This window comes from Nipponia nippon, unplaced genomic scaffold (genome assembly GCF_047370975.1).
Source record: "Nipponia nippon isolate SJK-2023a ecotype South Korea unplaced genomic scaffold, ASM4737097v1 scaffold_1, whole genome shotgun sequence".
Lineage (NCBI taxonomy): Eukaryota > Metazoa > Chordata > Aves > Pelecaniformes > Threskiornithidae > Nipponia > Nipponia nippon.
In genome coordinates, this window is record NW_028262290.1 from 65,231,531 (window position 1) to 65,245,998 (window position 14,468).

The window sequence follows — 14,468 nt, forward strand, 5'->3', positions numbered from 1 at the left end:
AGCAATCAATTATACTCAATTTTTTTTTTTAATTTCTCAAAAAGTGTCTAATGAATTTACAGAATCTGAAGGAGTTGTGTAATACCTTTTCCAGCATGATTCCTTTATTCCCAAGTGCTATCTTTGCATTTTTCTTACCCTGTACATCAAATCATACTCATTTGTCTGTTTCTCTTGTACTTTGATAGGTCCTGTACAGGAGCCTGCTAGTCATCAAGAACAAGAAGGGGAAGATATTAGTCGTACTCTGAATTTAGAAGAAGTGGTACAAGAATCTTCAAATGAATGGCAAAGTATAGGCAATGTTTTTCGATGACACCTTAAAATTTGAAAGCTAAAAATGTTTCTGGGCCTTGAATTTCCCTAAACAAGTTTTCGGAAAAGTAAAAGATGGATTTTTACAGTTAAAGCTTCAAGCGTTGGAACTATTAACAATAGAATAATATATTATAGTTTTTTTAATTATTTACAGAAATTACCTGAAAGAATCTTTTTTTTTAAGCTTGTAGAAGAATATTGGGAAAACATCATTTAATCTGTGCTAAGTTGTCTGTGAATCAGTGAACTCAGGTAATACTGTATACAGTTTCATCTTCTAATTCACAGCCAGTATATCTATTTGAAAAATAAACTGGAACTTTATATCAGAATACAATGATTCCCATTTTTAAAGGAAGTGAAGAATAACTTCGTGGAAAAACCATGAAACTGTCGGTCAGCTTTCTTTTTTACGTGTTTAAAGAAATAATTGAGGTTGGAAACAAAATGTTACAGAGTAGATGCATGCAGTATAAAATAGTTTTGGTTTGGGTTTGGTTTTTTTTTTTTTACAAGGCACAGGAAAATGCTGTATTTCTGTTTTAAGCTTTTTTTAGTACGTTTTGAGAGTTTGTTGAAAAAAATAAAATGCCATGAACTTACAGCTTTTCTTGAGTTAAACTCTTGAGAGGGAGCATGTTCATATCCATTCCAACCGCAGAGACAGTTAGTTGTTAGTTTTTACTTTAAGAGACTGAGGTTTTAAACTCAGCAATAATTATTTAAAGAGAATCCAAACTAGAAGAGGTTCCAATGAAAGCCTCTTCTTTTATGTTTGCTGTATTGGATCAGCAGGTACATATCTCAGTATCTGTGGAAAACACAGCCATATACGATATCTGGGAAGTAAACATACAATTTTGTGTTAGCAGTGAGAAAGAGGCACACCAGGTCACGTGTATTATACGGTATTCCTCAGTGCTGTAAACAGTTATCATTTCAAATCTGTAAGTTCCTCATTATTTTCGTTGTGAATTTGGGAAATATGTTACTTTTATTTGTTGTGGTTTAAGGCATTGTTTCAGCAAAACTACCTAGTTGACTAATGCTTTGAAAGGTGCCACTTGTTACGTATATTCATAACAAAGAAACACTGGAGTAAAAACAGTCGTCTTTTAGACATTCCAAAGACAGAAGCGCTCTTCTTATTTTTACCTTGTTCTTTTGAATTTTATTTATATGTTACATATATATAGATATATATATGTGTGCTTGTATGTATATATATATATATTTAAAGTTATATGAGCCTCTGTGTGGCTGATCAGTATATTTTGTAAATACTAATCCCAGTTGCAGGAAGTTAATCTTTTTGGTTTGCCACAAGTACTTCTAGATCAGTGGTGGATTTGTTGTACTATAATACAGAGCTGGATTTTAATTTACCTTCTGAATGATAATTGCTCTCAGATCCAAAAAGCCCTTTTCTGTAAATATTGTCTATACTTTGTCTATGATACAAACTAGTTATTTCAGATTGCTGAAGCAAGAAATCACTGTTGGTTTTGATAGGGCATCTCTTAATTCTTTTGTTAACTCTTTGGCATATGTATATAAGTAATACAGTTGGTGACATGAAAATAACACTTTTGTTATGTGGAATATTTAATTCAAAAACATGTTAAATAATATTACTTTTTTCCAAATTCTGTTTCGTGTATTTTTTGAGCATTTGATTCTGAATCCTAGGAAATTCTAAAAACTCCATTTACCAGAAGTGTGTGTCTCAATATTATATGTAAAGAATGTATGTGAAGTTCTTCCAGCAGTGCCTTTCCTTCCAGACAGCCTATTAGTGTTTCAGCTGTTTAAGAAAAACATTATATTTCACATTTGTCTGAAGGCATACCGGCCGCATGGCATAGCACCCTGTTTGTCTCTAATACAGTAAAATGTGCTGTGTTGCATGTATCGTGTATAAAAACTTATCCCTGTTCTTTCAGAGAAAACTTCGCACAGCAAAGTTTGTTGATTTGCTGCATAGGGGATGACACTTTCCAGAGGTTGCCAAATCCAGTTTGACAGAAGATGATTTACAGTTGGTCACATCCAGATGCAAATCCATCCTTCATAATGGGAACGTGATTCCTGAATGCTTCAAAGCATTCAGTCTGCTCTAGCTGTGGTTGCTTTGCCAGCACATAAAAACTGGTAGTGGTCGATACTTGGTGAGCGTGTGCCTAAAAGCAGATCTTTTTTTAAAGCAGGTCGTTTTTACATGGTCACTTCTCAAAGTGTTATGTCTTGATTAGAGGCAGTGAGTGTGTGTTGTAAGTCTTGGAAGTGTTAAATAAGCAGCGTGAATTATGGAGTCAGCTGACATTTTTCCTGAATTGAGGAATTGAGTTTGCTACTCCTCCAGTGCTTGGAGTCCTGTCAGGTACAGTAAATAGACTTTTAAAAAACTTTTTTGTACCATGGTATTCGATTTGCTTCCCTGCATCCTCCTCCCCCTGTGAACTTTAAGAATTCACTTTTGAGTATCCTGACATAGAGGTTTTCATAGGCCCGGTTCCTTGGTAAGATTGAGTTGGAGGTTTTTAAAGCAGTGTATCTGTTGACGTTCAGTATGAATACATACACTGTAACCAATACGCTGATATTTTCAAAAGCAATGTTGAAGTAGATGCAATTTTTTTAGGAAGCAGAACACACTCTTATTCTAAGGCCTGTTTGAAGAGTCACATTGTATAGCGGGTAAGTGAATAGTGCTCAGGAATGCCTCTGTTCTTTCTGGTTTGATGCAGTAGTAGGCTTACACTAGCCTCAGGCTTTTTGGCTTGCGTCTGCTCAAGTATTTCTTTAGTTTCTGTCTATTCCTTCAGTACAAGAAATGGCAGTACTGGTTGTGCATTCTTGTTTCAGGAAAAAGCCTTTGCTTACAAATCAAATAGCCATTTGAACTGTTGGTTTTCATCAAAACTACTAGTGAGTGAGTAAAAGAATAAATTTCAGTCTAAGTTTAAATCTCTCTAGAGACACTTGCGTTGGTAAAATAATGCTTTAAAGTACCATACCTTTTCTTCTATAGGAAGTAAATCCAAAAAAGCCACTTCCAGCCTCGGAAAAGATGACTGAGGGGAAAGCAGAGTGATGGAGGCAAGCAAGAAGCTTTGGATAAGTTCTGTAGTTCTACAGTGCAGTATTTTGAAAGGTGTATTTCCCAATTTTTTTTTAACCTTAAATATTCTTTCTCATTTTTGAAGGCTGCTTTAAAAAACAACTTGATTTTCACATACCCTGTTGAAAGATATTTTGTGCTATATTTGTTTATGAAGGGCGGCATTTCATTGCCTGTACGTAGGCATTTTATGCCTTGCAATATCCCCCTGGCCTTTAGTTGCCACTCCACAAAGACACTGGCCTCCCATAAATCCTGTGTCCTATTGTCAGCCTTGTGGGCCACGCTAAGTCACCAGCACTGTCACTGGAAGCCTGAGTGCAGGCAGCTGGGTCACGGCTCCCATAGTGTCATTTTCTCGTGTCTGAACATTATTCATAAACTGTGAAGAAAACCACAGAACTCTACATATATGATCTTCTCCGTTGTAAAAGACAAAACTGGTCCAAGTTTCATTTCAAGTTGATTACTTTATTTCAATAATGAATATTTTTAAAAGCTGTGTTCCTATAAGAACAATACGTATTCAAATTAAATCAACTATTACGTTGCAGAGTATACATCTGAATGAAGCTACAATAGAAAAATACACATAGCAACCAGTGTAGGTAATAGAAGATGTAATACGTGTGTGTACGCTTAATAATTTGGTGGGTTTGTATTCTTTAGTCTCTATGTATTTTCTATCCTCTCATCTTTCACTGCTTCTTATTAATGGACACTGATTTAAACCTACAATAGATTCAGATGTGAAATGCAATTAACAAACATATTTATAGGTAACATTTACTGGGCATTTATTAGGAATGCAGTTTCAACCTGGGAAGCATTAATTGTAGTCTACAATGCGGAGGCTAAAACTAAAAAAAAAAAAAAAAATTAATCAGACACTTAGATGACACCTTGAAGAAATGGTAAGTTTAAGTAATAAAACAGTGCAATTCAGAAGAGCCTTTTATTTCCCTAAGTGTGGTTGGAAATACCATTGCCACACATTGGTTTTAGTAATTTGTGAACAATTAATATCTAAATCTAACTCAGCTATAATTCATTTCTATAAGGCAACTACAGTACAACAGTTAAATGTTCACAGCAGTTTACTATGAGTTTGCTTTGGTGCGCTGTCTTTAATAGGCATCCAGATGTTACTCAGGCAAAAGATGAGCTGACAAAAGATAACACTGCTGCAATACCAAGAGCAAGATTTGAAATTCTAACGCGAGATGTGCAGGACTATCTGAGATACCAGTACTGAAGGGCTCTCTTTCAGAAATTAGACTTATTTGTTTATATATTTATTTACTTACTTATTGTACTGCAAAGTTAATGCTGTTGCAGCAGAGTTTGTGGAGCACCAGTGACGTCCAGTGGTCACTTGTGCGATCTTAGGTGTTTCTTCTCTGGGAATATCCCTTGTTTCTTAACATTAGTCTAACTCAAATTTGAAATCCTCTTTCTCTCCCTCATCTGCTCTTAATTCTAATGGTTTGGATGCGATAAGCAATTCATGGTACGGAAAGAATCTCCTTATTACTGTTGCTCCGCATCGTATTGATTCTACAACATCTGCCCCCTCCCACACTTCACATGCCTTGAACTCCCAATGTTTGGTAAACCTTTCCATGACTGCCTAATCCTGTTATGAAAATAAATTATTCTGTGAGTGAGAGAAGGAAGATTAAAACCAAACAAAACCAAATCAAAGAAAGTATTTGGATAAACAGTCCTTACAACTTCTGCACATGGTGGATTTTTTTTTTTTATCAGCAGTGTCTCAGAAATTCATTAACAGCAGTGCTCAGTATCCAAGACATTAGCTCTTTATTTGTAATTCTGATGTTCACTAAAACGAAACCAGAAGACGAGCTCAAATTAGGTGCTTGGGAGAAATAATGAAGTCCAGCATACAGTTAGGGCATCCTGAAGAAGAATGAGTAAAGTCAGAGATCTTGTTACTTCACATAAAATAAGGAAAACACCTAGTAAAGCTATTTTTTGCGTTCCTTTCATTCAACTGTTGGTCAGGGATTGCCAATAGAAGTTTGTATCATCTACTGCATGCAGAACCTAATTGGCATTAAGTAATGGATTGCATCTATCTAGGTAATTGTTGCAGTTGTTATTAATATTAAGGCAGTTATATTATGAAGCAGAGTACATGATCCTTGGATGGCATCTCAGAGCTTCAGCGCCTAGCAACTGGTGAACCAGACCGCGATCCAGGTCGGGACCCAGAGCCTCCCTGTGGAGGGAAGAACAGAGTTAAGTTAATTAAAAGGTACTGTATAGTTGGGGCTGTAAATTGAAAAACATCACTCTGTAGTACAACAAAATTTTAAGTATTATCTAATGAAAATGGCTTGCAGTGGCCTCTAGTATATTGCTAAATATTATTGGAATTTTCACTTCAAAGAGATGATTGCTTTTCATATATTTTCACATAGGATTAATTTACTCTCATTAAATCTCTCATACAGGGCTAGACAGTCTCCCATGAATTATTTGTAGGTGCATGTTCTTATTCAGGCCTTCCTAATGAAAGCAATTTATTTACTTGGACATCTCGGAAATTTTCATTTTTATGGCTACCCCTGAACTGTATGTATACTTTAAAACAAAACAAAACAAAAACCGACAAAAACCCCAAACAACAAAAAATCCAAAACTGCAAACCTTGCATACAAGTTGTAATAGTCCCACATCTGAAAGAATTGAACTGTAATAATTTTATTCTGCAATATTTATTAGGGTAAATTGTTAATGTGATGGTATCAACATGAGTCTCGTATGGAAAGCTCAGGTGCAAATACAGGAAAAAACTAAGAAAAGAGAAAGGGCTAAAACCTGGCCTATTTTTACAAATAATAAGAAAACATCAAACTAGGAAAAAACCACTTGTGACAATTCATAAATCCGCAATTGAGAAAAGCCTTACAGCAGTTTTATAGCAGAGATGATCCAAGCTGAAATTTTGGCGTTTCATTTTTGGAACTTAAGATTAGGCTAACTGGGTATCTTCTCCCGTAGCTTTAGCAACTTTCTAGGCAAATCTTGGAACGATAGGCTTATGACCACAAATGTGAGATAGTGTGGTAATCGTTACTGTAATCAGTGGATGACTGAACTATTTACGTCAAAAAAAAATTAAGCATATGTGTACTTTGGGATTTTGTTTTCTTTATTTGTATCATTCTTCTCATCTTTCAGTGCTCCCTCCTTAGTTTTACTGAACTATTTCAAGGAAAACTTAGTGTAATCCATTAGGTACTTGGCTTTTTTTCTTTCGAAGGTATCTTAAAGAATGGATAACTTTTTTACTGTAAAAGACTGTAAAACTGTATAAAGAAATAGTTGCTAATGTTTCCTGCTGTAAACAATGGGTCTAAATCAAATGGGCCTGAGTAAAACTCTGATAAGAGTTCCAAAAGTTACCATGGCTCGGAAAAGGCTGTGTAAAAAGTAGAGTTGGTATATGCATAACATCAGATAGATATAAATCAAAGCTAAAATAGTTGTGATGGTTATGTAAAAAAGAGAATATTAAAATTTGGGAGAGATTATTATCGAAAATTTTCAGATGTTCAAAAGAAATTTTACAAATAATGTCAAGTATATAGCCATGGTATTGTTGCTGTATCTGAACTCCACTAAAAAGCTACAAATGTGCAATGTGAAAATTAGACTTAAAAGGTAAATGTCTGATTTTTTTACCTGGGCCTCTGAAGAGCTCATTCCTTTTCTTAAATGGCAACATAAGAATTCGTACTACCTCCTTGGAGTTTGCAAGCTGTTGCTTGGTGCTGCATATGTTTGAAAAACAGCTCTACAATGAAAAATACGTCCCCTAAACCATGTAAGAGATAAAAATGTATTTTTGCTATAGGTGATGGTGCTGTTTTGTCTCCTGTCGGAGAGTAAGAGTAGTAAGAGTCTGAGATGATCGGCTCTGCTAATGGGACCTTGGACCTTCTGTCTTGAAGTTAAAATTACTGCTGATTGCATGCTTCATGTGCAAATAGTATACTGGATGATTTGTTACTTGTGCATGCTTCACTATATGATAAAAAAAAATACAGTCTTAGTTAAAGTAGCTGCCAGTGGGTATGATGTGCTTTTCACGTGTCTTTTTCCTGGCATAGAATGTGAAAAATCCTTGCAACTGACTTTTTTTCCTGTTCTGTTTTCATATATTCGCTGTGTTGGTGGGGCTGTGCGGTGACTTGAAATGGTGAACTGAACCAGATTAAAGATAATCTGACCAAACGTTTATTTTTCGCACGAGACGAGTTTTCTAACTTGCCTGACTAGGTGGCGTGGCAGCTCGCTGTACTGACGTACCGTAGGAGGTCTCCCCCCTGGGGCGGGGACGAGCAGGGACTGTTCGAGTTGTTACTGCATCTCAACCAAATCGGTGTGCAACGCTGCCCTGCCCTACCATTCTGCTGTTTATCAGTCTGCTTTCACTTTCGCTATTCTAAAATATTTAGCAGCAGCAGCCGCAAGCTGTGTCACCTCGTTCATCTTCTGTGTTCCAGGTCACTTGTGAGTCCAGTAACAACACAGATCCTGGTGCGGGTCTTTGTGGGACTTTGTGGACTTACCTTCTTTCCTGATGGTTACTGACTGTGTATTTTTACCTTTGTTTCCTATCATGTAAGTAGTTATTAGGCCATGAGATAACCTTCTGTTTTATCCATGCAAATCTAGTTCCTTCAGAAGCTTTAAGGAAATGTGGTTCTTTCAAACATGGCAGGTTCTGAAGAGGTTTGGCTTCTCTTTTTCCTGGACTCAATTTTTTGTACTTAGAGTAAGTTCAATTGTACTTTACCAGTTTAAAGATTTTGGAAAGAGTGCCCTGGCCCTCATGATAGGATCCCTTATGTCCCTTGTGAGCAGATTTATGCTCGTAGAATTTTCCGCTTCCTCCATATCCTGGTTTGTGTCCTTCACCACCCTGCAAAGAAAGATTTTCATGTATATTGCAAATTATCACATTCAGATTATCATACGCACGTCGTAATCTTTGTTTGTGATCACTGAAATGTAATACTCAAATGAGAAATTTAGAGGTGTTGGAATAAAATAATCTTTTACGTAATAAACAAGGATGAAGGAAGATGTTAGGAAATTATCTGAATGTACTCAAATCTGAGGGAGGCACCAAACTGTAAAAGAGGAATTAATAATCAAAAAATGGATGCTCAGAAGGTTAAACTGCATGACAAAACTTAAAATGTTTCAATTTCACGAGTTCTAAGATGTCAAACACGTCAACTAATTTGTGTTCTTCTGATAGTGAAAGAAATGCTTAATGGCTTGAAAGCTTTAATATTTTGCCTTAAAGTGCAAGTAATTTACATGTCCATCTCATATAAAAATCAAACCTGTGGTGGAGAAGTAGAATTTAATTAGTTGTGAGATAACGGGGGGAAGAACTTATTCTAATAACTGCTTAGGCAGATCGCTTCTCACTGAAAGGGGTTGCAAGGAAAGGTGGGACAAAATACTTGCATTAGTGAGAGTGTTAGTTTTGCAGACTTTACTGTATAAGAGCAATTGGAACTGTGGAATAAGCGCCCATCTCATCCCAGCCCTCCCTCCCATTTTTATCCTTCCCAGGGAAAGAAAAATGCAGCAGATGAGCCTTCCAGGAGCCTTTAAGGGAAGAGAGCTTTGCCATGCAGTGGATTTTGCTCCCTTCGGGCTAAAGCAAAAGAAATTATCGCCGCAAGGCTGCCAAGTTGCTGGATAAGAGCAAGCAACAAAATTACCCTCTTAAAGTGCTGTGGGAGGAGGGAGGAAAGTGGAACAGGAGAAGCAAAACAGCAAAATTGAGACAAATCAAAATTATCACGTTGCTGCAGCAGCTTGAGGCAACGGAGCAAGATATGCTTTGGCCTGGTAAATAAAATGGCTGTTACTGAAAGCACGTTCATCACCTACCCAGCTAAATCTGGTGAGGGATAATCCTCTTCCCTGTACATGCAAGAAATAGAAACAATGACATGATGATCACTACGGAACACAGTGTCTGGGTGCGCCATGCACAGAAGATGATGAAAATGCAGTAAAAATAATGAAATACTGGCACGATAACGAGGCAGGAGTTGAAAACAACAATCTGTGTACAGTCATTCCATGAAACAAGAAGGACAAAATTCTTTACTATAATTACAAGAACTGACTTCACTAGCCATGGTTTCTCAGTGATACGTACTTTAGAAGCCAGCTGAGCCTAGTAAATGTAAGGACAGTTCCTGGTGGGTGAGGCTTGTTTGAAAGCATTACCTATTATTAGTTTATTACATAAAGCAATCACAAGATAAATTGAATATAAAACCCCCCGCAAGTGGCTTTAATTTGTCATGCAGCAAGTCGTGAAGTGCATGAGGAGGAGAACTATGGCTTTTCAGTCTTAGGCCCTTGCGTTAAATATTCCCAATGATAACTCCAGATTTTGACTTAGTGCCATTAAAGAGAAGGAATCAGGCTAGCAGCTGAATTGGGATAAATTAGCCCACAAAAGATCTCGGACATTGCTTGAGCCCCTGAAAACGCTTACCTTTGCTTGCATGGGGGGAGGCGTACGGGGTGAGACCTGAAAACCAACAGAAAAAAGTTGTAAAACCAAGGCAGGAATAAATGTAGGGAATCATCAAGCCTTTTCCGTATTATCTGTGACTTAGCAGGATTAAGTGCTATCTAAGTAATTGCACCGAGAAGCTCCTCTGCTGTCTTAGGCTTTGCCTAGAACACACTGGATTTTTGTCTCTTTTTGAACAGAAAACATTCCTTAATACAGCCAGTGCTGAAGACACAAGGACAAAACCAGTGAATGGTGAAGCTGTATAATTGTAATGGTGGTTGCTGAAAATTGACTATGCTAATGGAGGGTTCACCCACTTTTTTGTAGCATTTCAGTATTGTTTGTGTTTCCAGGTAAAAATTATTTTTGTATCAAATAGCATGATGAGGCACAGTACAATTCCCGAGGCCCAAAATAATGGCTACTGACTGGGGAGTATTTGGTTACTGATGGGTCCTAAAGAAAATATTTCATTTTAGCGCATACCAAGAAGAGAGGAGACTTACAATGTTCTTGAAGAAGTGGACTACGGGGTTGTCGTCACCAGGCCGGCCATGCTGAGATCTCTGGGGGATGGACCCTACGTGGTGGCTGGCCCTGGCTGCGTGTATATCCTGAAAAGCAGAACAGGGACATCGCCAAGTCAGCTAGGAAGGAAAGACAATCGGCGACTGTACGAAGAGAAGAGTCATTTTCACCGGGAATGAAAAGAAGAGAAAAATGCCATGGAAATCTACAGAGATTGCAACCTAAAGTCGTTAGCGCTGTGAAGGAACAATTTTTTAATACAATGGCAAATACAGAGTATGTGCGTGGACATATGTTGTGCATATATATATATATATATATGCATATATATGTATGGGTGTACATGTTTTTAACGTTACAGCCCAGTGTGGAATTGAACTTGTTATTGGAAAGTTTTGATAACGGAAGCCTTGTAATTTTTCTTCTTTCAGAAGTAGGATCGTAGAATGCAATTTTAGAAATGAAACCTGAAATGGAGAAAAACTTAAAACGACGTTGGATCATTCTCCATGCGAGAGCAGGAATGGATGGTGTATCATTTCTCAGTTCCCAAAGACTACATAACACCGATGAACTGCAAGAGCAATCGTTTTGGTTTGGGGATTTTCTATTTTTTTTTTTTTAGAATGAGGGAATCAAATGGGACTGACGATACTTTCTATTTTCAGTAGGGCTTCCTGAGCAATACGGAAAGAAGTCCAGTAAGCAAAGGTAAAATAAATAACAAAAATAACACATTGTGAAGAGTGAATACCTTGACTGGCGCTTAGAGCGTGATGCATCTGTTGCAGTGAGAACAGCGTCAAAAATTCGGCATAGTTGCTGCTATCTGGATGCAGTATGACAAAGTTTAAAAAAGAACTGTTACATATGACTGACCCCGTTACAGACATCTGCCCATCATTGCACGTGTAGAGGCACGAGGCTTCATGTTCAGTGCGGCGGATCTGAAGTACGTTCAGTGGGGAACAGAGAAGGTAGAAGAGAATGAAAAGAACAACAGGGCCGCAGTGTTCTCTTAGTGTAATGAATTCCCTGAAAACACAATGATGTGATAAGCGTCATGTGGATGCTAAAAATTTTCATTGGCTTCTAAAGATGAAATGGAAATCCATAGTGAGACAGTAGCTCACATAAGCGCTTCCCTGGTAGCACAAACTGAATGCACGTTTGACCGTAGAACAGTACGAACAGTTATTTAAAATATACTTTGCTTTCATCGCATATAGAAAAACATCGATCAACTTGCCAGGGAAAAAGCTTAGTCTGATTGTTGGAGCAGGACTCCTGACTCGTGAGCGGTTTGGTGATTTTTGACAAATAATATCTATAGAACAGATTTTCAAAGGTTTGAAGAGTCTTTTTGCACTTCGAGGGAAATCTCGTGACATCAGTAGCTTTCAGAATGACCCCAACTGCCTCAGGCTGTTACTACTGAAAATAAACGGCTGCACAGAGATTTACATGTTCTAAGACTCTTGAATAAAAGGTCCCATGAAACCATCTAGTGTTACTGCTCAAAGCCGCTACAGGGAAGTTTTATTTTTAAGTGAATGGCGTCAGATCTTGTGATCTTATGTGAATGAAATGGATTTATATGATGCTGGATCATGCAAAATGAGATGAAATACCCATCTTCATGAGCGGCCTTTTAAGTTCTGTAATTCTGAGGAGGAATGAAATTCAGATATATTGTTTAGAAGATGAATTTCCTTAGGATAAAAAAATGAGCCAATGCAGAGAAGTTCAGCTGGTATTTATCAGTGTTATTTTTTGCGCGCCAATGACGTGTAGAGATTTACTGCTTAAAAAACAGGAATTTCTGAATTTTATTGGACCTGTGAGATTTCTGTAGTGTCAGGCAGTCAGTCCTGCTTATACTTCTGCAGCAGGTTCTACGTTGTCACTATTTCCAGTGTTGCCAAAATATCCTCTGCTGTCGTGATTTGGAAGAGGGAGCCGGTAAGGTATCGACATGCGTTTAGAACAAGTTACTTCAGCCACGTGTTCGTCTTTTTAATCCATGTTCAAATGAAGCATTGCTTTGCCTCTGGAACCAGCTGACTGCCTTGTCTTTGGGATAAATGCCGTGATAAATACCGCGGTGTTGCAGATCTGCATGTCCGTCTTGAGCAGCAGGAACTGGTTGCTGTCTAACGGCAAAACTGTTGCAGTACATGAAGCAGAGACCTTCAAAATCAGATTTGATTGCACGTACCATGTTCCCTGCAACTCCGCAGTGGGCTATGGCTTGCCACCAGGCAATTCTCCCAGAAAAAGTGGGATAACAGGTTTTTACAGTTTAGATGAGGTTGAGATTCCTGAATTTAGGGTTCTGATCAATTATTAGGTGCTAATAATTTGGCTTATTGAAAAGGTTATCATGTAGTACATAAAACTTTCTTCTGCCTGTGGTGCCAAATGTCAACACAGTCTTTGACTGGGTCCCCTTCTAAAGCTTATCGGGTCGTAGCAAGTCTGAAACCATTTTCAGTGATGGTTCTGTATGAGTGTAACACCATGGTTTTCCCAGTGTTACAAATAAAGTGCTTTCCTTTCATCTTATCACCAGCAAGCTTCATCTGTGGTCAGAGTCTTCCACATTATTCTCAATTGGTGGCAGTTAATTACATGTTTCCCTTTTAGTTTCTTGTTAGAATTACTCTTCCATCTATAGTTTGTTCTTTCAGCTTTTGAATTCTTAGGGGTGGAGGCCGAAATCCAGTGTTTTTTTGTGAGATTTCTCACATTCATGATTTATGAAAATCATTTCCCTCAGCAGAGTAATAACTGATCTCTATAGATGTTAAAAGTTATATTTGAATGGATGCAGGCAATGCTTTGCTGAATGAAAGAGAAAACGAATCTGGTTTATCATGCTAGGATGGGCTACTGAGGTGGTGTTTCATAATGCAACTTTTTTTTGAACGAGCTCATCTAGGCACTGCGCGTTTCATTAATACCTTCCGAAGACCACCATTTATCTTTAAATATGCTTTAAGGGCTTGGGGAAAAAAAAAAAAGCATTAACCTTAAAACCTAACAGGAATACAGCAGAGCAACCGTGTTTTGGGAATGAGTGACATTTACTTGTTTCTTTGCCTTAGGGGTCTGTATCGCCCAGCAGCGCAGCGAGCTCCCCCCACACCTCCTGCAGCGTTGTCATGAATTTCAGTCTTGGGAGCATTGCCAACGAAAAGCAGGCTTGGCTGCCACATCTAGGTATTATGAAATGTACTCGCAAAGTGTAATCTTGAATTCAGAGCCCTTGGGTACTCTTTGAAAAAAGAAGTGCCTCTGTGCCCTTAAAAAAAAAAAAAAAATTAAAATTTACAACTTCTAGGGTAACGGAATAGTTTGTAGTCGTGAGCAGTCTTTCTTTCAAAAAAAAAAAAATAGGACAGAGAAGAGCACTCAGGTTTTCACTCTACCCAGTTAACTTTTTGTCTGACGGTAATAAAGGAGCCCTGCTAAGTCAACTCTGCTGTACGTTCAAAAAAGCTAAAAAGGGAAGATCCCTTAATCTGAATAATCTTCATTGTTAGAAAATGTTTGCCAATACTGGAGGCTTAAGCGGTATCTGGGAGATCCGATGACAGAGACGCGGTTTGCAGCTTCACTGTGAAATTAATAGCCTTCAGGAGTAATAAAGTAAATAAGAACACTCTCGAAAATGCATGTGAAGTACCCACAGTTGCTCTGCCATGGGGAGGGATGCAATGCTGGAATCCTTTGTCTGGTGATGCGCGGGAGAGCTGCACTGTTTCACTGGGCCACCTACCCTGTGGATGTTGGCCACCAAGACGAAGGAAGATAGAGTTAAGTTTCAATGTAGTGCAAAGAAAACATGCAGGTATTTTTAAGTCTTAACAGTAGCTACACGTTGGCATTGCGTTCCCTGTCTTAGCAATGTAC

At 37.9% G+C, this 14,468-nt stretch overlaps 2 protein-coding genes across 17 annotated transcripts in view; one reads left to right on the forward strand and one right to left on the reverse strand.

The window, feature by feature from the left end:
- ZNF236 (zinc finger protein 236) overlaps positions 1-1,958 on the forward strand; it is an 84,184-nt gene extending 82,226 nt beyond the window's left edge. For all 14 annotated transcript variants that reach the window (XM_087757927.1, XM_087758000.1, XM_087757967.1 and 11 more), the window contains one exon: positions 189-1,958. In XM_087757927.1, coding sequence (XP_087614053.1) covers positions 189-316 — 128 coding nt within the window. In that variant the 3' untranslated portion in view covers positions 317-1,958. The remainder of the gene's footprint in view (positions 1-188) is intronic.
- A 1,931-nt stretch (positions 1,959-3,889) lies between these two features.
- The window catches only part of MBP (myelin basic protein), a 123,286-nt gene continuing 112,707 nt past the window's right edge, over positions 3,890-14,468 (reverse strand). For all 3 annotated transcript variants that reach the window (XM_087758034.1, XM_087758028.1, XM_087758043.1), the window contains 5 exons: positions 10,532-10,639; positions 10,002-10,037; positions 9,383-9,415; positions 8,268-8,393; positions 3,890-5,681 (listed from right to left, as the gene is read on the reverse strand). In XM_087758034.1, the coding sequence (XP_087614160.1) occupies positions 5,625-5,681; positions 8,268-8,393; positions 9,383-9,415; positions 10,002-10,037; positions 10,532-10,639 (360 nt within the window). In that variant the 3' untranslated portion in view covers positions 3,890-5,624. The remainder of the gene's footprint in view (positions 5,682-8,267; positions 8,394-9,382; positions 9,416-10,001; positions 10,038-10,531; positions 10,640-14,468) is intronic.